The 21,780-nt window shown below is 36.1% G+C and overlaps 3 protein-coding genes across 10 annotated transcripts; 1 reads left to right on the forward strand and 2 right to left on the reverse strand.

Moving 5' to 3' along the window:
• Nucleotides 1–412: 412 nt before the first annotated feature.
• On the forward strand, nucleotides 413–11,385 carry LOC130738353 (ABC transporter B family member 28). Of its 2 annotated transcripts, XM_057590324.1 has the most exons (16): nucleotides 414–849; nucleotides 2,111–2,298; nucleotides 2,464–2,487; nucleotides 2,910–3,011; nucleotides 3,290–3,380; nucleotides 3,676–3,776; nucleotides 3,875–3,925; nucleotides 4,013–4,141; nucleotides 4,252–4,314; nucleotides 4,396–4,675; nucleotides 5,230–5,378; nucleotides 5,467–5,556; nucleotides 5,654–5,788; nucleotides 10,232–10,288; nucleotides 10,561–10,617; nucleotides 10,797–11,385. In XM_057590324.1, exons 1-16 carry the CDS (start codon nucleotides 477–479, stop codon nucleotides 11,031–11,033), a joined length of 2,127 nt encoding a protein of 708 aa, XP_057446307.1. In that variant the 5' UTR covers nucleotides 414–476; the 3' UTR covers nucleotides 11,034–11,385. The 2 variants fall into 2 exon arrangements, with proteins under 2 accessions (XP_057446308.1, XP_057446307.1); XM_057590325.1 differs by lacking the exon at nucleotides 10,561–10,617 and having other exon boundaries at nucleotides 413–849.
• Nucleotides 11,386–12,394: 1,009 nt separating this feature from the next.
• On the reverse strand, nucleotides 12,395–13,930 carry LOC130738358 (uncharacterized). Its single transcript, XM_057590329.1, has 2 exons — nucleotides 13,205–13,930; nucleotides 12,395–13,016 (listed from the first exon to the last, which is right to left on the reverse strand). The coding sequence occupies exons 1-2, from the start codon at nucleotides 13,652–13,654 to the stop codon at nucleotides 12,738–12,740; spliced, it is 729 nt and encodes a 242-aa protein (XP_057446312.1). The 5' UTR covers nucleotides 13,655–13,930; the 3' UTR covers nucleotides 12,395–12,737.
• A 679-nt stretch (nucleotides 13,931–14,609) lies between these two features.
• Nucleotides 14,610–21,649, reverse strand: LOC130738356 (putative pentatricopeptide repeat-containing protein At1g12700, mitochondrial). 7 transcript variants are annotated; one of them, XR_009019350.1, is made up of 5 exons: nucleotides 19,865–21,649; nucleotides 18,398–18,543; nucleotides 17,056–17,099; nucleotides 16,879–16,958; nucleotides 14,610–14,791 (listed from the first exon to the last, which is right to left on the reverse strand). XR_009019350.1 is itself a non-coding variant. In XM_057590328.1 (2 exons), the coding sequence occupies exon 1, from the start codon at nucleotides 21,487–21,489 to the stop codon at nucleotides 19,867–19,869; it is 1,623 nt and encodes a 540-aa protein (XP_057446311.1). In that variant the 5' UTR covers nucleotides 21,490–21,649; the 3' UTR covers nucleotides 18,260–18,543; nucleotides 19,855–19,866. The 7 variants fall into 7 exon arrangements, 1 of the variants encoding a protein (XP_057446311.1); XR_009019348.1 differs by having other exon boundaries at nucleotides 17,056–17,093; nucleotides 19,855–21,649; XR_009019345.1 differs by having other exon boundaries at nucleotides 19,855–21,649.
• Between the last annotated feature and the right edge of the window lie 131 nt (nucleotides 21,650–21,780).

A 21,780-nucleotide genomic window follows, 5' to 3' on the forward strand; every position in this document is an offset into this window, starting at 1 on the left:
CATCTACCCTTAATATAAGAACCAAATGGGGGTGCACCATTATTTTTATAAAAATCAGGTTGAATTTGCCACCATATAATTTATTTTTTTGACAATATTCTCTTATTTAATTATAAAATGTCACATTAATTATAATCTCTCATTTTCACTCTTTAATACTTACCTATTAGCCTATACATTGGAAATTGAGTTGGGTGATTTTGGAAATTTATCATTATTTAAGAACAAATTAAATACAATTAACCACTTTCTTAAGGAGTGTAAAAACTAATTGGTGGATTCTAATATTAATAAAAGTATTACTATATAAGTAGCAAAAGGAAGAACAAAACAAAGAAAAAAGACAAAAATATCTAGACTTTTTAATTTTAAAAATAAAAGTACATAAAACAAGATTAGAGATTTTTTCTATTTTCTTGTCCAAATGAAAAGTTGTAAACTAAAGATAACTAACTCTTCTTCTCCACCATTTCTCCATGGCGTTTACAACAGTGTTATGGCAGTGCCACCCTCCACCTTCACCTTCTTCTTCTCCTTCTTCTTTCAGAACTCTGAAACCAACACTCTCATTCTCACTTCCACGCCGTCACCACCAATTGTGCCTCTCCTCTCGTTCCTCAGCCACAACCCCGCCGCGTGCCTACGTCACCGGACCCGCATCCGACCCGATTGTCAGCGACCCGGACCCGAAGCTTGACGAGCTTCCACCGGAGAAGCCGAAGCCACCCAACGTCATTACATGGGAACTCCTCTCCACTCTGCTGATGAAGCACAAACTCCGCCTCGCTGTCACTGCTGCATCTCTCTTTGCCTGCTCCGCCTGTACCCTATCCATGCCCATTTTTTCTGGTAACACTTCAATTTCACCTTGATTGCAATCCAAAGTAGTACATGTATTAAATTCAAAATATTAATCTAATTGAAGGAAAATTGATTCAATGATGATATATAGATATTTTATTCAGTTTGAGTTTGGGTTACTGAAGAAATTTGTGTAATGGTTGAAGAAATTGATTATGTTTTTGATTCAATAACTGTTTAGAAATGTAATGAATATTGGTATTGACATTAGTTCAATATGAAAGTTCTGGACAGTGGAAAGTGTTATGCTACAAGAAATACACTTTTTAAGATTAGGGTATAAGCTCTGAAGCACGAACACGCCTCGGAAGGGGAGTGTCCAAGTGTCGGATATGTCTTGGAAGTGTTTTAATAAAAAGTTGTTTTTTTCGGCTTGGACATGGCTCGGACAGTTTGAACACTAAGCTGACACTTCTTCATGGCTAGACACCCAAAGTGTGTGTGTTCTGTGTTCTTGGGAGTTTTGTGTTTTGTTCCATCTGATATTGCGTTGCTGTTTTTCCGATGAGTTTTGTATTTAGTTCTATGTTCACATGAGTTTCTCCCATTCTTGTGATTTTTACTGGTTTGTTTGAACTTTGAACTCAATACACAATTTTTACTATGCGCTATTCCCCTGTTTTTGAATTTTTTAATATATGTAAGCCGTGTCCTAGTGTTGTACTTTCTGATTTTGTCCGTGTCCGTGTCGTGTCCTGTGTCCGTATCCGAGTCCGTGCTTCATAGGGTATAATTATGACATAACTAGGATTCAAATTTAATGTACAAGGGTAGATTAGTTTTGTGGAACGTTACCACATATGATTTGCTTCATGGGGTATAATAATGGCATAACTAGGATTCAAGATGTTGAAGGAGTGGTTTGATCATAGATGAGGATGTTTCTTTTTGTAATTTTTGCTAGTCTCTCTTTTTATCACCTAATTTTTTTTGTTCTCTAATTGCTGCAGCTGCATGCCTATCAAATATTGTTAGGTAAAAAACTGCATTTAAAGAACTTAACTATTGAAAAAAGGACTTACCTGTTTGATCAACTCGTAGCAGAAGGTTTTCTGTAACTTTTTTTTATCACAGTTGATCAGACTCTTGAAACTTGTTGTGTTCAGCAAATTTTTTTATTGCTCTATTAAATATTATAGCATTTACGGTACTGCCTTTTATCTTTTGATACCTTTTTATCCACAGTTGATGCGTGATTTCACTATTGATTGTGTTATATATGCATTCTTATGTGGTGTTGTTCTGTCAGGGCGTTTTTTCGAAATTCTCATTGGTGCCAGACCTGAGCCTTTATGGAGGCTGCTCAGTAAAATAGGAATCCTATATGCCCTGGAGCCACTTTTGACTGTAATTTTCGTTACAAATATGAACATAGTATGGGAGAAAGTTATGTCAACGTTGAGAGCTCAGATCTTTGGAAGAATATTGATTCAGAAGGTAAAATCAAATCTTTCTAACTGTCCTGCTCGTTTTTATTCTTTTCTATCTTTTATTTAGTTCTTTCTGATAATGCTTGGCCATATTTATTTGTTAGAATGTGTATGGTTGTTTGAGTTATTGGACCTAAGATATTTACTTTGGGTGTCTTTTATATTTATGCAGGTTGAGTTTTTTGACAAATACAAGGTATGTAAATAAAAAACAAATCATTGGTGAGTTTTTTTATTTATATGTACTTTCATTTTTCCGTGTTTGTGGGACTCTTGGCCTATTTGGGTTGAGAGCTGGGACCGTTAGTTTTTAAACAAATACTAGATAATCACTGTTCTGTCAGTTACAATTATTTGTTTTTGTCTCTTGATCTCTGTCTTCCTTCCTTCTCTTTCTCTGTCCTTGTGTCTTGTCTTCTTTCTTTCTTTCTCTCAATCTTTCTCATCTATTTCAGTGACTTACTCTCTTTGAAATGCCATTTTATTTGTATTAATATGTTTTTTGAAATAATTTTTTTCACTTCACTAAGCATAATACTACTTTGTTTCTTTGCTTTATAGCACACTAACCGAATGGACATGTAAACTATTGAACTTTATTGGGTTTTCTCCTTATAGGTGGGTGAGCTCACAGGTTTGTTAACATCTGATTTGGGTTCTCTTAAAGCTATTGTCAGTGAGAATGTTTCAAGGGATCGTGGATTCAGGGCATTATCTGAGGCAAGCAATTCTTCACCAATGAGATGTGAGCTTTATGTTTCCTATGTTTAAGGATGTGTATGATTCATTCCTTTCTCAATTTGTTGGGTTGACTTTCCTTCATTTCTTTAGGGGTGGTTTTTTTACTACAATTTTACTCTAATTCTGTTGTTTGAGTATGGAAGAACTGCTCCATTCATTTTTTGTCAATTAAATTGTACTCGTGTGTATTTTAGTTTTTATTTTGCTGCTTATGTTCATCTGTGTCATTGCTGCTTCTGTTTTCTTTGTTCTTGTAGGTCACTGGAACGATGTTCATACTTTTTTATTTATCTCCTCAATTGGCACCAATTCTGGGTGTTCTGATGCTTGCAGTTTCCATTTCAATTGGTAAATTTCTATTGCATTTGATGATAATGATCAAGTGATTGTAGGTTTTCCTTTAGTATTGTTGTGATTTCTTCTAAACAGAAGAAATACAACCATCCATCTATTTACTCCTCCTAATTGTTAAGTGCTAAAGGTGACAGGCATCATAATTTCATAAGTAGCATACTTATACAAACTCACAATTGTTTGTAGCTTGAATCACAAATACAAATAGTAATGTGTTTTTTTTGCCAATTTTTTTATTTTTCATTTCATTTTTTCTTCCATGCTATTGATTGTTTTTTATTCTCTGAAGCTGTCTACAAGAGATCAACTTTGCCTATATTTAAAGCACATGGGTTGGCCCAAGCTTCTATTTCTGATTGTGTAGCAGAAACATTTTCTGCTATTCGAACAGTGAGTTCCCAGTTCATATTTTGAAGATAAACGTCTCTCTTATTTTAAAGGCTTCTACATGTAATTGACAGCTGAAACAGTGATTTGTATACATACAGGTAAGGTCCTTTAGTGGAGAAAAGCGGCAAATGTTTACATTTGCAAACCAGGTAAGATTACTTAAAGACAAGTAGCTATTGTCAGAAAGCGTATGACACCCTCTGGATACTTTCATGTTAATTGTGAGTTCCATACAGGTCCTATCTTTTCAATCAAGCGGAATAAAGCTTGGAACTTTCAAGTCTGTAAATGAATCCTTAACTAGAGTTGCTGTTTATATTTCTTTAATTGCATTATATTGTCTTGGAGGAAGCAAAGTTAAGGCGGTAAGCAATTCTAGCTCATATACATCTTTCTCTTATCGTTTCTTTTCGAATGATTTCCACCATTGAAATTATCATGGATTTTCTAAGCTGCTCTTAATTCTTGCTCACAGGGTGAACTATCTATTGGAACTATGGCATCTTTTATTGGATATACTTTCACTTTAACATTCGCTGTAAGCAAATTGAATTGTTGACTTCTTGTTTCACTTTAATTTTTTCATCCTCTTTTAGCTGTCTGATATTATGTTTATCAGGTTCAAGGACTGGTTAATACTTTTGGAGATCTCCGTGGAACTTTTGCTGCTGTTGAGAGGATCAATTCTGTTTTGTCTGGAGTTCAAGTTGATGATGCCCTTGCCTACGGCTTGGAAAGAGAACTGAAACAAAAAGCACTGGACGATGAAAACTATAAGTTGTTCTTCTCTGATAGTCCTGATGAGAAAAACCAAAGAAGTTATTTGCATTACATGTCAGCGCTGAAAACATCTAGCAATGTGTATAGCTTAGCTTGGTCTGGAGATGTTTGTCTTGAAGGTATCATTATTGCAATATTATTATCAGCTATGATGTGTGGTTTTATACTTTTAGTGTATGACTTTCTATTTCTATCTCAAGTTATTAACAGCCATGTTTGCTATTTGGTAATGTTCTCGCAATGGGAGCTTCCTTGGCTTATTTTTCCCTTTTAGTGATGAAATTAAATTTAAAAGTTTCAATAACTAAATGAATGAAATTCATGAGGTGCTCTGACTGCATGTTGCTTTCTGCCTGAAATGATATTTAAATTATACTTCTGAGGTAGAGTCGCAGTGATCAGAGGCTGAAGAAGAAATAATATCATTCACCTTCAGTTTTAATTATTTATGTCCACTATCTGATATTTGAAGCTTATGTTTCTTTCTTTATCTCACTCTCTCTCTCTCTCTCTCTTTTTTCTGCACAAGTATTGGTACTCATTCTTATGGATGTGAACAAGTTCTATAATAATCATGATATAGTTTTAGATTATGTTGGCATAATAGATCTCATTTACTTTGTGACACATACTTTTTCTGCTCTGCCAATGATGAGCTTATATTATTTTGCAGATGTGTATTTCTCTTATCCTTTAAGGCCAGATGTGGAAATCTTACGTGGCTTAAATTTAAGACTAAAATGTGGAACTGTAACTGCACTCGTGGGTCCTAGTGGTGCAGGCAAGAGTACAATTGTACAACTGTTGTCTCGATTTTATGAGGTTTGTTTCTACTTCTGAACTTGTAAGTTGAAGTTTTAATTTGTTTATCTCAAAATATACATGGATCAAGTAAATTTTTTTTCTGTAGCCAGCAAAAGGTTGTATAACAGTTGCAGGAGAGGATGTTCGAACATTTGACAAGAGTGAATGGGCCCGGGCAGTCTCTATCGTAAATCAAGTATGTAACCTAAAAATGGAAAAAGAAACAAAATGAATTAATGTTTGATATTGAACATACTGCTTCATTTGTTTACAAACAATACTATGTTATACAGGAGCCTGTTTTGTTTTCGGTGTCTGTTGGAGAAAATATTGCATATGGGCTTCCAGATGATGATGTTTCTAAAGATGATGTGATTAAGGCAGCAAAAGCTGCAAATGCTCATGATTTTATAATTTCACTTCCACAGGTTGGTTTTAATAGGAAAACCAGAGAAAGAGAAAAAGATTTGCATATGAAATATTCACTATGAATTGTTAACCGATACAATGAGGATTGAATCCTTATATAGGATTGAAGAAGCTTGCTCTACAAGCTAAACTAACAGCTAAGCTAACTCTAACTGAATGGTAACAACCTCTAACAGAATTGACAGCTGTTCCTCTAACAGAATTGACAGCTGTTCAAAACAGAATTAACAACTGTGTCCAGCTGGCATTCCAGCTGGCACACACACACTAAGCATAACCAATATTTTCATATCACCTATATACTCTAATACACCCCCTCAAACTGAAGGAGGTGACAAAAGCTGAAGCTTGTCAACTACATTCAGTTTGTCCTTGAGCTGTAGAAACCTTGTTGGGGAGAGAGCTTTGGTGAAGATGTCAGCTTTTTGATGTTCAGAGGGCACATGCTGAACAAGGAGACTCTTGTCCTGAACCTTCTCTCTTACAAAAAATATATCCATTTCCATATGCTTAGTTCTGGTGTGCAAAATAGGATTGTGAGTCAGCAACACTGTGCTCATGTTGTCACAATAAACTGTAGGAGTAGTAAAGGGAATTTTCAGTTCTGTGAGTAAAGATTGCACCCATAACAGTTCTGCAGTAGTATTTGCTAGACTCCTATACTCTGCCTCAGTGCTTGACCTTGCAACCAGAGTCTGCTTCTTAGCTGTCCAAGAAATAAGATTGGAACCAAGAAAAACACATGAGCCTGATGTGGACCTGCGATCATCAGGGTCAGATCCCCAATCAGCATCACAGTAGGCAATCAAAGGGAGAGGCCTGGTCATGGAACATGGTTGAAGAAGTACACCATGAGTAAGAGTGCCCTTTAGGTATCTTAGAATCCTTTTGACAGCTTTCCAATGCTCCTCATGAGGTTGTGCCAGAAATTGGCACACCTTGTTGACTGCAAATGAGATTTCTGGGCGAGTAATGGTTGCATATTGAAGTGCACCAACTACACTTCTATACTCAGTAGGATCCTTTAGAACAGAACCTTCATGTTTGGAGAGTTTGACGCCACATTGCATAGGAGTGGAAATAGCTGCAGCATCAAGCATGTTGACTTTGGTGAGAAGGTCTGAAATATACTTAGTTTGATTCAGCAGCAAGCTTCCACTAGTCAAATGAGTGACTTGAACACCCAAAAAATAGTCAAGTTGACCAAGCTGTTTTAGAGCAAAAATAGAATGAAGTTGAGTTGTAAGTTGTTGAATGAGAGTCATAGAAGCCCCAGTGATGATGATATCATCCACATAAACAAGCATGTAAATGCAGCCTTGTGAGGAATAGTAGGTGAATAAGGAGGGATCACACTTGCTGGCTTGGAAACCAAACTTGATGAGAACCTCTTTCAGCCTATGAAACCAAGCTCTTGGAGCTTGTTTGAGGCCATAAAGGGCCTTTTGCAACTTGCAGACCAGATTCTTGTCCTTGTGCTCAAAACCAGGAGGTTGTACCATGTACACCTCTTCTTCCAACACACCATTAAGAAAAGCATTGTTGACATCCAGCTGTTGTAGTGGCCAGCCTCTTGAAATAGCAAGTGAAAGGATAAGTCTCACTGTAATAGGCTTCACTACTGGGGAAAAGGTCTCAGAATAATCAAACCCTTGGACTTGACTATAGCCTTTAGCCACCAGCCGTGCTTTGTACTTGTTGATAGAGCCATCAGGATTCTCTTTGATTCTGAAAATCCACTTACACCCCACCGCTGTTCTGTTAGTTGGTAGAGGAACAAGAGTCCATGTACCATTGTTCATAAGAGCTGTGTACTCTTCTTGCATTGCCTTATACCACTTAGCATCCTTCATAGCTTGCTTGACAGAAGTTGGTTCCATGTGAGTAAGTAACAGAGTGGGTTGTAACCTTGGCTTGACAATTCCTGATTTGGCTCTAGTTTGCATAGGATGACTGTTAACAGCCACTGGAGGAGCTGCAACAGCCACTGAAACAGGAGTATCAGCTGGCTGATCATGAGCAGAAGATAATGCTGGGGAAGTATCTGCAGAAACTGATGAAGAAGGAACATCTGCTGAAACAGTAACACTTGGAGGCTGCTGCAGTTGTGGTGAATCAGCTGAACCTGGTGAGGAAAAGCCAGAACTAGCCAATGCAGGTGGTGTAGTGTGTGAAACTATAGGGATAGTAGATAAAGGGAAAAACTCAGCTGAGGTAGAAGAAGTAGTCTCATCAGGAAAAAGACTAGGATAGGGAAAGCGATGTTCATGAAAAAGAACATCTTTAGAGATATAAATTCTACCAGATTGATCCAAACACTTGTATCCTTTGTGATTAATTGAGTACCCTATAAACACACACTCTTTGGAATGCAAAGACAATTTAGTAGAATTATAAGGTCTAAGAAAAGGAAAGCAAGCTGACCCAAAGACCTTTAGACTCTTAAAATCAGGATGTTGACCATACAATTTGAAGTAAGGACTTGCACCTTGTAAAGTTGTTGTAGACATTCTATTTATGAGATAAGTGGCAGCAAGAAAAGCATGATCCCAGAAATGCAAAGGCATTGAGGCATGAGACAACAAAGCTAAACCAGTTTCAACTATATGCCTATGTTTTCTCTCTACACTCCCATTTTGATGGTGAGTATGTGGGCAGGTAAGTCTATGAATAATTCCCAACTTCTGAAAATGAGAGGATAAGGGTTTAAATTCCCCTCCCCCATCAGTTTGGACACTCTTAAGTTTGTGACCAAACTGCAACTCAACCATAACTTGAAAATTGATAAAAGTAGCACAAGTGTCTGATTTTCTCTTCAAGGGAAATATCCAAGTATATCTAGTACATGCATCAACACATGTTAGAAAATATAAAAACCCACAAGAGGATTCCAGAGAGGCTGGTCCCCACAAATCAGCAAAGACAAGTTCAAAAGGAGTATTGTAAACTGCAGTAGAAGGAGAAGAAGGTAGTCTATGAAGTTTACTCAGACAACAAGCCTTGCAAAAGGAAAACACACTTTTATTATTTGGAACAGAAACATTACACAAAGAAAGAGTATGTTTAAGTACATCATGATGAGGATGACCTAATCTTGAATGCCACAAATCATAAAGAGAAATGCTACTACCACTATTACAATGTGCTGAACCAGAAACAGTAGATGAAACAGGAGCAGAATGCACATCATTATTGCACTGAGTTATACTAGAAACAACAGGAGAAACAGAAGCAGAATGCAAACTAATAGCAGAAGTTGCTTTATTTGCTGCAGACTTGGAAGCTAAGCAAGCCTGTGAAGACCTTGACAAAGACTGAGAATGTAAAGAGGACAGAGAAGAAACATTGACAGCAGGTTGTGAGCTAGCTTTGGTGAGTGGTCCATCAAAGTAGTATAGACCATCATCTCCAACAGCACCAGTGAGAAGAAGCTCATAAGTGTCCTGATGACGAACACAACAATGATTGGCATGAAAAGTGAAGAAAACATTATTATCACGAGCAAAACGACTAACACTAACAAGATTTTTAGTTATAGAAGGCACAAGAAGAAGCTTTTTAAGAATTAAACTAGCTGTAGGATTAAAAGAAGAAGGAAGAGTGGCTGAACCTATAGACTGGATTGGCAGTCCTTGACCATTTCCCACCAGAAGCTGATCCTGTGTTGGTGATGGAATATGATCCACAAAAATGCCTGGATTGTTAGTCACATGGTGAGTGGCTCCAGAGTCAGGGCACCAAGCTATCTGTGATGAATTCTGTGTAGGAACAGTAGCTAACATGGCCTGAGGAAGCATTCCAGTAGAGACTTGTTGCTGTGGTGGCCTAGGAAATTGAGGTGATGGAGCAGAAGGTGCTGAGAACTGACCCTGAGGAGTCCAAGGACGAGCAAATTGCATTCCAGCAGCTTGTGGATAAGGCATTTGTGGAATACACCAAGGAGGCCATTGAGGCATGCCAGAAGGTTGAATAGCACCTGAACCATACTGAGGAAACACTGAATTACACGAAGCATAAGGAGAAAACCCAAAATTGGCTAGAGATAAGGCCAATCAAGTGTTTATAAGGATTGTGCAAACCTCAACTCTTGAGCTAGCTTTTGTGGTTGAGTATAGGCATCCCAATTTCTAATATGGTATCAGAGCCTATCCTAGATCCATTTGTTGTGTGGAGACCTCCCATATTTGGGCCACCCGTTGTTGTTCCCACGTTCCAGTCTGTTCAATCCTGGACGTGAGGGGGTGTGTTAGAAGTCCCACATTGGCTAGAGATAAGGCCAATCAAGTGTTTATAAGGATTGTGCAAACCTCAACTCTTGAGCTAGCTTTTGTGGTTGAGTATAGGCATCCCAATTTCTAATAGGTTTGTCTTCTAGGTATTTTGATGCTTTTATTATATTGGTTAAATTGATAGTTACCTTACATTTCATATTTTCTGGAAAGGGCTATGACACACTTGTTGGTGAGCGTGGAGGCCTACTGAGTGGAGGCCAGAGGCAGGTACAAACATGAAATAGAGGTTACATATAGGCTTAAATATGCTTTTGGTCTTTGCATTGTTGCGAACTTTTGGTTTTAGTCCCTCTTTTTATTTATTGTTTACTCAATAGGATTTAGGTCAAATAAAAAAATGAGGGACTGAAACCAATAATTCGGAATAATTCGGGTACCAAAAACATATTTAAGTCTTACATATATCGTTATTCCTTTACATGGCATGCATGTTCAGGAACAGATACATTTAGAGGTTCTTGGCTCTATCAAAATTGCAGAGAATTGCTATTGCCCGAGCTCTCCTAAAGAATGCTCCTATTCTCATACTCGATGAGGTGATATTTTTTTTTGATTCTTAGCATTTCTAGATGCTCTCCATTTTTCATTTTGTCCTAACAAAGAGGTTGCCTTAAGTAGAAGGCAGAACTTGATGCAGCCATGAAAAACCTTTTCTGCTTTTCTTTAAGTTGACAGCAACCTGAGTAATTGCTTTATATGTTCTCTGCTGCCGCAGGCCACGAGTGCCTTGGATACTGTAAGTGAGCGCTTGGTACAGGATGCTCTCAACCATTTGATGAAGGGGAGGACAACATTAGTGATAGCTCATCGATTAAGCACAGTTCAAAATGCCTATCAAATTGCACTTTGTTCTGATGGGAGGATTGCAGAACAAGGCACCCACTTTGAGCTATTGGCTAAGAAGGGCCAATATGCTTCACTGGTTGGCACTCAAAGGCTTGCATTTGAGTAAATCATATAAAGGTGTTAATGTTTCCAGTTACACCAAATAGCATTACAAGTGACAAGTAGCTGAATCATTTTCCACCTTGGTCAAGGTTCCAAACCCAACAAATCATCTTTGGTACTAGCAAGGCTAGTTTTTGCCTCAGTGAGTGTCATCTGATGACAATTGGAGGTTGTAGAAGGGTAATTATTGGATTGAGTAGTGTATAAGACAGAGGGGAGAAAAAGAAATGGTTTAACTAGCTAATGGATGATTGGGACATGTATTGGTGTTTTGTTGTAGTTAGAAGTCCTCATATTAATAATGGATAATGGATTGCAATTTCTATAATGTAGGATGAGGAAATTCTTCTGCACAACTTGCATTTCTGTTAGAAGTTGACCAATGAGTTCTGTTGCATACTACATTGGCTGAAAGATCCTAGAGCCATAAAAATGAAGTTTAAACACACCTATAGAGCCGTAACTTTTCTTCATTTGATTGACCAATGAAACACAGCCAGAAAAATGCAGAAAAGAAATAAAAATTGACGGATGAAAGATTCTGCAATCTACAATTGGAACTAGAAACACCACTCACAGCACTCAATTTTGTCCCATACATTTTTAGTTTTAATTTCAATTTTATTTAAAAAAAGGCTTAAATAAGTTTTTCATCCCTGCAAAATACATCATTTTTGTTTTTCATCCATTGAAAATGTTTAACATCTCCCAAAATTACCCGTTTTGCTTTTAGTCCTTGCCCTCATATTTTCCATCCAAATATAAAGAATAAACACAATTAATACAAGAGTAAAAAGGAAATCAAAATAAGGTAACATAAATCAAAGGTGTGAGATGATTTCTAGAGTTACTTAAGCTTATTTTAGTGAGCCCTGATCTCCATTTATAAATTTCATCTTAAGGAATTAATTTTAAATGAATTTCACTATTTTGGTTCTATTTTATGACAAAAATAATGATATTGAGGTGATTCTTATCTTGTTGGAGAGCTAGACAAAATTCTACAACTCTTATGAGCACCACAAGAGCTAAATTAAGTGTTCTCCCTTTACACAACCCGTATGTATTTGTGAAGTGATTGCTAGAGGTCTATTACATTGTTATACAATAGTCGAAAATTATTATTTTTTTCTTCTTTTACGTTTGGCAATGGCTGAAAGAGAAGTCTTGACGGAACTGCAAAATGTGTGCTTGAGGTCAAACAGCCTCTTGCATAAAAAACTGGGTATTAGATGCGTAGTTGCGTACTATAGACCAAGTGATCGGTACGGGCTCCCCTCTTAATTATACCACCACGAAAATTGATTTTATTTTAACTGCACCTGATAAAAAATGTATTATACTTCTAAAAACAGAATTAAGAACTTATTCTCAGCAATTCCCACGAGGGCATATGATTAATGGAGAAAAGATTACTGTGTTTTTTGTATAAGCAACACAAAGTAGAATTGCTATGGGCAGTGCTATACAATTGCACCATTTCGCTGAATTTCTGATTTGGATATAGTGACTATAATGAAGAGGTTCTAGCATGACTACAAAATGCTATACAAAAAGCTTACATTACATATGACAGGTCACTTGGCTCAAACAGCTAAACTAGTCTAGTTTTAACTGTTGCCTTCATTGAACCTCGAATTGAATTTCCAATGTGCATACCATGACTATAAATTGGTTTTAAACTAAATCCAAATTTTGTGAGGAGATCTTAAGAAGAAGAGGAAGCAATGGAGATTTCAGCATTTAGGATGGCAATGCACTCAGTTGGAAGGCTAAGGAAGGAATTCAAAAGGAAATCATCAATAGGATCAACTGTTGCAACACCAACCAGTGTGCAGTTCCCAGCTTCATCCAATCTCTTGCCTCTTCCACTCTTCACTGTCCCTTTTGATTCTTCAGTTGTCAAAACTGTCTTCACCAACAGTGGTGGAGCCTTATAGAGACTCCCAATAGAAAACAAGAACTTGGCCTTGAACTCAAGATCAACCTAGTATAAGAAAATATAGCAATGACATCATCAATTGCTTGGTTATATATGGAACTAAATTAAAAAGGATATCTATGGCAATTGGCAAGTTAGAACAAGTATTAGGCTCACTGAAAATTCTGATTTTGACTACCTTGGTTGAGATTGAATTGAAGAACAACTACAATTACCAGAGCTTGATGGCTTACCTTGCCAGATTCCTGGTTAACACTTCCTTGGAGTGCTTGTGGAACTATATCAATCTTCAAAAGTGGAGGCAGTGGTAATCCAAGAAACTTGGTTGTAGAACTTGTCAGTGGTGGAATATACAGAGTTTCAAGATCAAATGAAACAAGAAGGTCATTATTGTTAGCTTGATTTTCTGTTACCTTTGCACCAGGCCCAGTTCCCATTCCTCCTTCTGCATCATATTCAAAGTCAGGGTACCATGAAATTCCAAGCTTGCAAGCTCTCTTTGTCTTGAAACTGACACTATAAGCCTCAGTTGTTGGGGTTTCAATGGCAGTGCTGGTGGTAATGGTTTTTTGTTGCTCATCACTGGAACATAAGATGATGGTTTTGATTTTAGTAATCTTTGGTTTCTTGGTGTAAAATCTGCATGGAATTGGTGGGTTTAGGGAGTTTATTTTACAACTCATCTAGTGTCTAGTTATTTCTTGCTGAAAGGAAAGGAGATAGAGTTCTGGAAATATTTTATTTTGATGAGAATGTCCAATTGGACTTTACCAAAACCAGAAACTCACTCAATGAATGGTATGGTTATGAATCTTATCTTGTCATTTGAGGTCTCCGTTGGTGCCATCTATAATCAACACTTGGCATTTGGCAATTCACTAGTATAGTATTGATGACAAAGCAAAAAAAATAGTTCAAATATATAACATTTTTTTCAATGCTACATGTTACCAACAAAAATGGTTAGAAATACAAAAAAAAAAATCTAATGTGTCAAAACTAACTATATATTTAATAGAAATCTTGCAAGTGGTTGATAACAATTGTTTTAGCTTTAGGTGTCGGTCCTAATGATTGAATCGAGAAGTAATCTAAGTGATTAATTCATTTAAAGAAAAAAACAGGTGGATATTAGAGTTGGTTAGAACCGATCAAAATGAGTTATAGTCAATGTTATTAAACCGGCTAGAACTGCTCATCTTAAATAAAATTTAAAAATTTCAAGGAAGCATATTTTTAATTCAAATTAGATATATATTTTTTTTTAATCCAAATTAAATATATATATATATATTATTCAAATAAATATCAAATATTTTTTTATCCTTTTATTCATTTTTTATCTTATAAAATATACATTTTGATAACTCTATGTCAATTTAAAACTTAATTTGACTTAATTTGAAAAAATCATATAATATGAAAAATATGTACTTATTTAAAAATATATATATGTACTTGCTAATTACCGGTTCACGACTGAAGCATTGAACTTTGACTCAATGAAATCGGTTAGTGATCCCGCCACTGTAAATAAATATGCTAGACGTGTTTAATTGGGACCGGTTACACAGGTCCAATGACCGAGCCAGTTTTTAATCAATGGTGATAACTGATAACTACCACAATTTTAGTAACTTTTAGTATTTTCTTAAGTTGTTTTTTTTTTGGTTTTATAAATTGAAAAGAGAGGTGCCATGACAAATTAGACTACTATGCTCGCTCCTTTCTAACTCAATTCATTTGAATTTCAATATATCTCTAGTGAATTTTGTGCCATGACAAGTTAAGAGCCTGAGTTCTGATGCTAAAACTGCATGCTGCAAAATAAAGGCAGATGAGTTTTATTAGAGTAGAATCTTCTCGCTTTAAAGCCAAATCCAATGTATAAAATTGAGGATAATATGTAAATTAAAATACTGAAAGTGCAAACCAGAAAAATACAGCAATGCTAAACAGTACGTAACATGGTGAGTCGAAATCCAAGAATTTCAATTGAAAAAATCGGATGGTGACATTTGCATTCTTACATTTCTTTTTTTGGAATTTCATAACAATTACCATTACTGATTAATAAAACTCTAAGAAGTTACAATGCACTGAGCAACTTAATCAAAATAGCGAACAACACTAGCTGCACAACTTGGGGGCAAACAGGTTACAATATTTTCAAGCACTGAGCTAAGTTCAAAATCCACTCAAGGAATGAACAATGAAAACCCTACATCCTACTCTATCCACATCTACATTTCCTTCCCTAAACACAATAGAGTGACTATCTATCCAAATAGACCAGACCACTGCATTACCAAATAATCCACCAGCAACATTTTCTCTGTTTCTCATTGGAACAACCAAGGTATGGTAAAAGATGCAGTCTACAATCATCAGGAAGAACAGTTGAGTATCCCAGCCATTTCTAACACTACTCGCACACCACCGATGCGAACGGGCAAGATTCTGGAACAAGGGTAGTTATAGCAGTTATTAAGTAATTTTATCAGTTATTAGTCAGTTTATTTCTTTTAGGATTTAGGAGCAGTTTATTGTTGTTTGGAGCAGTTTGTTGCTGTTAGGAAGTTATAAATAGGGAGTTCCAATCAGTTGGGTGATCATTCAGAATTTGAGGAAATTGGTTCTTAGGGAGAGACGGGCTCTCGACACCAGTGTTTGTATAACTATTCTATAATATAATTCTATTCCTATCAATTTGGTATCAGATTACCATCCTGGTGCTGTGGTGCAATTGAATCGTGAAGAAATGGAGAATGAGACAGCAAGTCACAAGAGGGAAGGTAAGACAATTCCAACCTTTGATGGTAAAGAGGCTTACTGGTGGTTGATCAAAGTGGAGCAGCACTGTGAAGAGAAGTTCTCGGAGGCTGAGATGGTTTTGACGGGATGCTTTCTTCTGGTGGTATTTCTGGAAAAGAAGCAACCAGAATGTAAAATGGTGGGATTTTGTGAAGGCTTTACTGAAGAGATTCCAACCAGAAATGGATCCTGACATACCAGTATATGTTGATGATTCTGGAGAGGAAGAAAGCCCAAAGAAAAATGAAGTCTTGGAGAATACAAGAGAAGGCCATCGAGTAGAATCAAAAGCAGAGATGACAGAGTCCACAGTAGAGGCGGAGAAATGCTTAACCTTTGAGATGCAAAGACCCAATCTTGAAGCAGAGGTTGTAAGAAGAGGTGATGGGGTTTGTCTAGGACCCCAGTGAGGAAAGCATCGGAAGATCCATCGACAACCAAAGACAATGAAGAGACGTCGGCCACTGAATAAAGAAGGGCAGCCAAGACAGAGGAATGGGATGATCTTGTAGAAAGAGAGGAAGACAGGAATGAAAAGGACTGCGTTAAGTGGTTCGGCAAACTTCAAACAGTGGGATCCAGGAGGTGCTGGTTAAAATTGCAGAACATTTGGAGCAGCCAACCTACATTCAAGGAGCATTTCCTACTTCCCACCTTGAGGACAAGGTGAATCGTTTAGGGAGGGGTAATGATAGGGAGAGACCCACCAGTTTCTGGAACAAGGGTAGTTAGAGCAGTTATTAAGTAATTTTATCAGTTAATAGTCAGTTTATTTCTATTAGGAGCAGTTTATTGCTGTTAGGGTTTAGGGAGTGACTGGCTCTTGAACACCAATGTTTGTGGAAATTGGTTCTTAGGGAGAGACTGGCTCTCGAAACATGAAAGATTTTTAAAAGACTGAATAAATATTATTTGGCCGAAATATAAGTGAGTGTATCTGCAATTACTTTCAAAAATAACTTTAACTACCACATCAAACATAGACAACAATTTCCTTCACCAAACTAGACTACTAGCCTGGCTCCTACATGAAGGAAAGATGGGAATTGGGAAACCACCATGATAAAATAACCATAAAGAAAAAAGAGAGTACCAGTAGTAAACTAGCAGCAAGCACAACAGGGTTTGGTGTTATTTCAACTTCAGCCTACTTCACAGCATAGTTTACATCAGCTGCATGAGAAGCAAGATCATTTGAATATTTTGCTTTTATTATTTTTGACACAATCAATCAGGTAAGGTTCCTCTGTATTGGTTTAATATCTAATACCTATGAGAGTGTCAATCACATTAATCGCATTGCTTAGACTGTTCCTGGCAATTAAGAAGCGAAGAGTAAAGCAGTTCAAGCAAATTAGAGAAAAACTTCAATAGGTTCAGTAAAACAAGAACGATAAATATCTACACAAACAACAATACCTACAATGCAGGTTAATTACTAATATTAACATAATTTCTTATGTTACGATTTAGTACAATATTCAAATAGTCTTTCAATGTTTATGCTTCTGAGTTTCTTTAATGCATAAACAACTCCAGAAAAATGCTGTCTTCTTGATATTAGTGCATATCCAATGCCATGTATAGTTTCATCTCATGGAATCAGGTTGCAAGATTCTGTTATCTATTAGAACAGATCAGTTAACTCTCTTCTTAAGTCTCCTATAGGTATCAAAACTCTGCTAAATCAGAGATACTTTTGTACTTTACCCTTTAAATATATTCATATATCTCTCATTTTCTCTAAAACACTTTCCCTCATTGTACCCTCACAAATCTGAAACTTGAACCATCCACTAAATTAGTATAATTAGTGGTCAGGTCATAACAGCTACAATTGCTATTTTTATAACACTAGTTAAAGAGAGAAATTGATATACAAGAAAGAAAAAAAGATTAAAGAGAGTAACAATGTAACAGAAGCTCCCTAATTTCCTTTCTCTAATTCTACCACTTCTTCTCTAATGCTACACTTGAATCTGATAAAATATTTCTCTTACTATTTCATCAACATAATTGTACAATTTATAGACATAATAAAGAGATAAAAAACAAATCTATCTAACCCTCTATCTTAATAGATACTAATCTAAAATAAAGAAACTAGATACTAATCTAAAATAGAGAAACTATATCTAAACCTTATCTCTATTTCAATGAGATAAGATTAATAAAAAACTCAATCTAAACAAACAATCAACAGCTACGCTCGTACTAAAGCTGTGTAATGAAATATATCCGAATTTTTCCTAACACCAGTGAAGATACCACATGTGTTATCAGTAAGCATGAGTCAACACTCAACCGCAGCTCTTGAGAATACATTATAAGAAGGATAATGAAAAATATGGTAGAAACATGAGTAAATTGGCCCTTTCTAATTTTTAAAAAATAACCTAGGAATCTGACAAAGAATTCATAGAAAAATTTCATGCCTTGCCATGTAGTTGTAGAAGATTCCACATGAAGGAAAATCATAGGAAATTAGGAGTTGAAATTAATATAGTAATGATATGATAATTTAGAGAACAAAGGTCATGTTCCAAGGGGAAATTACAAAAAAGGAAAAGAAAAAAAAAAGAAACAGATGCAAAAAAGTGAAAGAAAAGTACCAGATGAGTGCCTTTTCTTCCGGCTGGTAACAATCAGCTTAAACTACCCAAATGATGACCCTTACTCCATTGCTTGAAAATTCAAATGTAATTTCAAGGGAGAAATGAAGTTGCTTCACCTTTTACCTTTTGAAGTTTAAACACACCTAGAGCCATAAAATAGCAGAAAATAAATTAAAAATTAATGATGAAAGATCTTGTAATCTAGAAATCTAAAATTGGAACTAGAGAAACACCACAACTTAAAAGACAATGGTTGCAAGTAACAGACACCAAATCTCCCAACTAGGTTTGAATAATGACGGGTTTCCCGTCATTTTATTCAGATATAGCATAGTAATCTCTATGTCAGATTGTGTAAAAGAAGTATCAAGAAAACAGATCTAAGCTTAAATGGAAAAGCTGTCTCGAAAGAACTTTCCATTGATTTAATAACTTACTGATTTCATCAAGTGAAATTTCAAAAGTTTACAATGAGAAGGATGCAACTATGAAAACATTAATTAGTGAGAGCAAATTGAAAGTGTTAGCCGATCTTGCAGAAATTGATTCGAACACTATTTAGTTAAGAAAAATATAAAGTGATATAAAAAAAAGCATTAGCATTTATACCACAGTTTATTTAGAATAATTTCTTTTGCTAGGAATACATAACCTGAATAACATAATATGACTCAATGTGTAAGAAGTTAGATGGCTATCTTAATATATTGCTATTAAGGCTGTGATTTTCGTGAATAAAAAAAGAAACTTGAAGAGGAAAGGAAAAAAGAGGGAACTTTAGCAAGTGAATCTGTTTTGATTGTAGAATGGAAACTTCAGAATGAATCATTAAAGCTGGGAATAAAATTAATTGAAACAATCTATTCAGTTATTGTTGGGCTTCTTTCATGGAAAAAGAGACAATATATCATCATATATGACACCAATCAAGAATTCAAAACCAAAGTTACTACCGAGCAAGAAAGGGAAAGATCCTCATAAGAGTCAACAAAGCATATTGAATCTACCAAGGGGAGAAGGATGACAGCCATGTTAAGTCTCACAATTCAACCAACAACAATGACAATTAATTTAAAAAATATGAGACAGCCAAAATATCAGCAGAACAGCTTTAAGGTAAAACATCAATAAATGAAAAAATTACAAACCAATCAGAGAAATTCAACCGTAACATTAATGTAATTTGATATTGCACTGAGATGTTTCATCTTCTTTTATCCTTTCAGTAAGCCTATAGCAACCATTTGATGAAAAGTTGTTTTGCCTTACAGTGTTTTTTTTTTTAAAAGAGCACAGATAAGCTTTAAGAAAATATCAGTACTTGTTCTCGTTGGTTGAATTCAATAAAAGCTTAGTTCGTCTTCTTTTTTATGTGTAACTATTAGAAGAATAAGAAATAGATGGCCCTCATCAATATTAAAAGTAACTTAACATGTAATTAGAAAGCCTCTTACCTAATTTTACCTTCACAATAGATCTCTAGCAATCATTTCACGAAGAAGCTTCTCTGCCTTATCATTTTCACCTTTTTCAAAAAGAGCAGAAATAATTGTTTCAAAAGTTATTGGATCATGGATGCAACCATTGTCTTCCATTTTCGACATCAATGTCAATGCTTCATCAAACAAGCCCTCTTTACAAAGTCCATTGATCATAGTATTATATGTCCAGTTATTCAAATTATAGCCTTTTTTAAAAAGATCCTGAAAAACCTCTTGTGCATCCTTAATTCTACCACATTTGCATAGTCCATCCAGAAGTATATTGTATGTGCACATATCTGGCTGAATACCCTTGTCTATAATTTTCTTGATTAAAGCAATTCCCTTATCAACATGATGACCTTTGCATAAAGCATCCAAGAAAGAATTATAGGTGATTATGTCGGCTGGTTGACCTCTAACATGCATCTCATCAAGAAGCTCCCATGCATTAAAGACTTTCCCTGTTTTGCATAAACCATCAATAAGAGAACTGTAGGTTACTTTATTAGGAATAATCTTTTCGTAATCCATTTCTTCAAGGAGATTCAAGGCTTCGTCCACCATTTTAATCTTACACAATCCATAAATCATAATATTGTAGCTCTGAACATTAGGAGTCACTCCCCTCCGAGCCATAGCATTGAATACATCCCGGGCTTTATTCACTTCATTAACTAGGCAATACCCATCCATCAAGGAACTATAAGTAACAACATCAGGTTTCACACCTTGTTTAATCATCACAGCTAACATGTTCTTAGCTTCTCTCACCTTCCCTTCCTTACCTAAAGCATCGACCAATATATTATACGTAACAACATCTGGGTCTATGTTTTTCAATACCATTTCATCTAGCAACCCAATTGCTTGTTTCAATTGACCAACAATGCAAAAGCCATATATTAAAGCACTGTAAGTGACAACATTAGGAGATATTCCCTTGGCAATCATTTCAGAATATAAATCAAAAGCATGACTTACAAGTTTAACTTTACACAGGCTATCGATGATGGTGTTGTACATTACAACAGTAGGTTTAATCCCTCGCCCTTCAATCCGCCTAAGCAACTCCAAAGCAGCTTCTGTTTGCCCCATTTTACATAGGCCATTGATCAAGGTCGCGTAAGTGACTTGATCCAACTGAAACCCCTGGGCCAGCACGTCATCATGAAATTGGAGCGCTCTGTGGAGCTTGCCGTGAAGACAGAGACCTTTGATGAGAGTATTGAAGGTGATGGTATCTGGGTGGTAACCCCTCTTGAGAATGTTGGCCAATACAGAAAATGCGGAAGTGGTTTGACCTAGGTAGCAGTGGCAATTGATGAGGATGTTGAGAGTGACAAAGTTGGGCGTAATTCCAGTGATCTCCATTTGGCGAGAAAGCGATATAGCGGTGGAGTAATGCTTCGTCTTAACAAGTGAAGTTAAAACCTTGTTGAATTCGATGATGGGTGGGGTAATCCGCATTTGGAGCATGCGGTTGAAGAAGGAGACAGCATCATCAACATTGTGAAAGGAATGAGTAACAGAATGAAAGTGAGAGTGAAGAAAAAAATTGGGGTTTGAAAGAAAGGGAAACCTCTTTAATCTCAACCATGACAACATTGTGTATTGTACTATTGTAGGAATGGAACTGGAACTGATATCCTTTGCGCTTTCAAACCCTTTAACAATGGGAACTGATATCCTTTGCAATTTCGTGAGAATGGGAGCTGATTTGTGATGGAATAATTGACAAGAAGGTTACAATTTTGTCTATGTTATTTTTGTTTGGAAGTTTGTCAATGTTATATTGCCCAATCAACAAAACCCCTTAATTTTGATTTAAAAAAAAAAAAAAACAAAACCCCTTAATTTTTGGATGAAATGTAAGTGGACTTAAATTAAGCGTAAAAA

Source organism: Lotus japonicus, chromosome 2 (assembly GCF_012489685.1).
Source record: "Lotus japonicus ecotype B-129 chromosome 2, LjGifu_v1.2".
NCBI lineage: Eukaryota > Viridiplantae > Streptophyta > Magnoliopsida > Fabales > Fabaceae > Lotus > Lotus japonicus.

What these genes read in the sequence shown, in the direction of transcription:
- LOC130738353 (XM_057590324.1), top strand. Translation starts at nt 477, where the DNA reads ATGGCGTTTACAACAGTGTTATGGCAGTGCCACCCTCCACCTTCACCT. An exon ending in ATCCATGCCCATTTTTTCTG is followed by an intron (nt 850 to 2,110) that starts GTAACACTTCAA and finishes TTGTTCTGTCAG; the next exon opens with GGCGTTTTTTCGAAATTCTC. An exon ending in CATTTTCTGCTATTCGAACA is followed by an intron (nt 3,777 to 3,874) that starts GTGAGTTCCCAG and finishes GTATACATACAG; the next exon opens with GTAAGGTCCTTTAGTGGAGA.
- LOC130738358 (XM_057590329.1), bottom strand. Translation starts at nt 13,654, where the DNA reads ATGAGTTGTAAAATAAACTCCCTAAACCCACCAATTCCATGCAGATTT. An exon ending in TTAACCAGGAATCTGGCAAG is followed by an intron (nt 13,017 to 13,204) that starts GTAAGCCATCAA and finishes TTCTTATACTAG; the next exon opens with GTTGATCTTGAGTTCAAGGC.
- LOC130738356 (XM_057590328.1), bottom strand. Translation starts at nt 21,489, where the DNA reads ATGTTGTCATGGTTGAGATTAAAGAGGTTTCCCTTTCTTTCAAACCCC.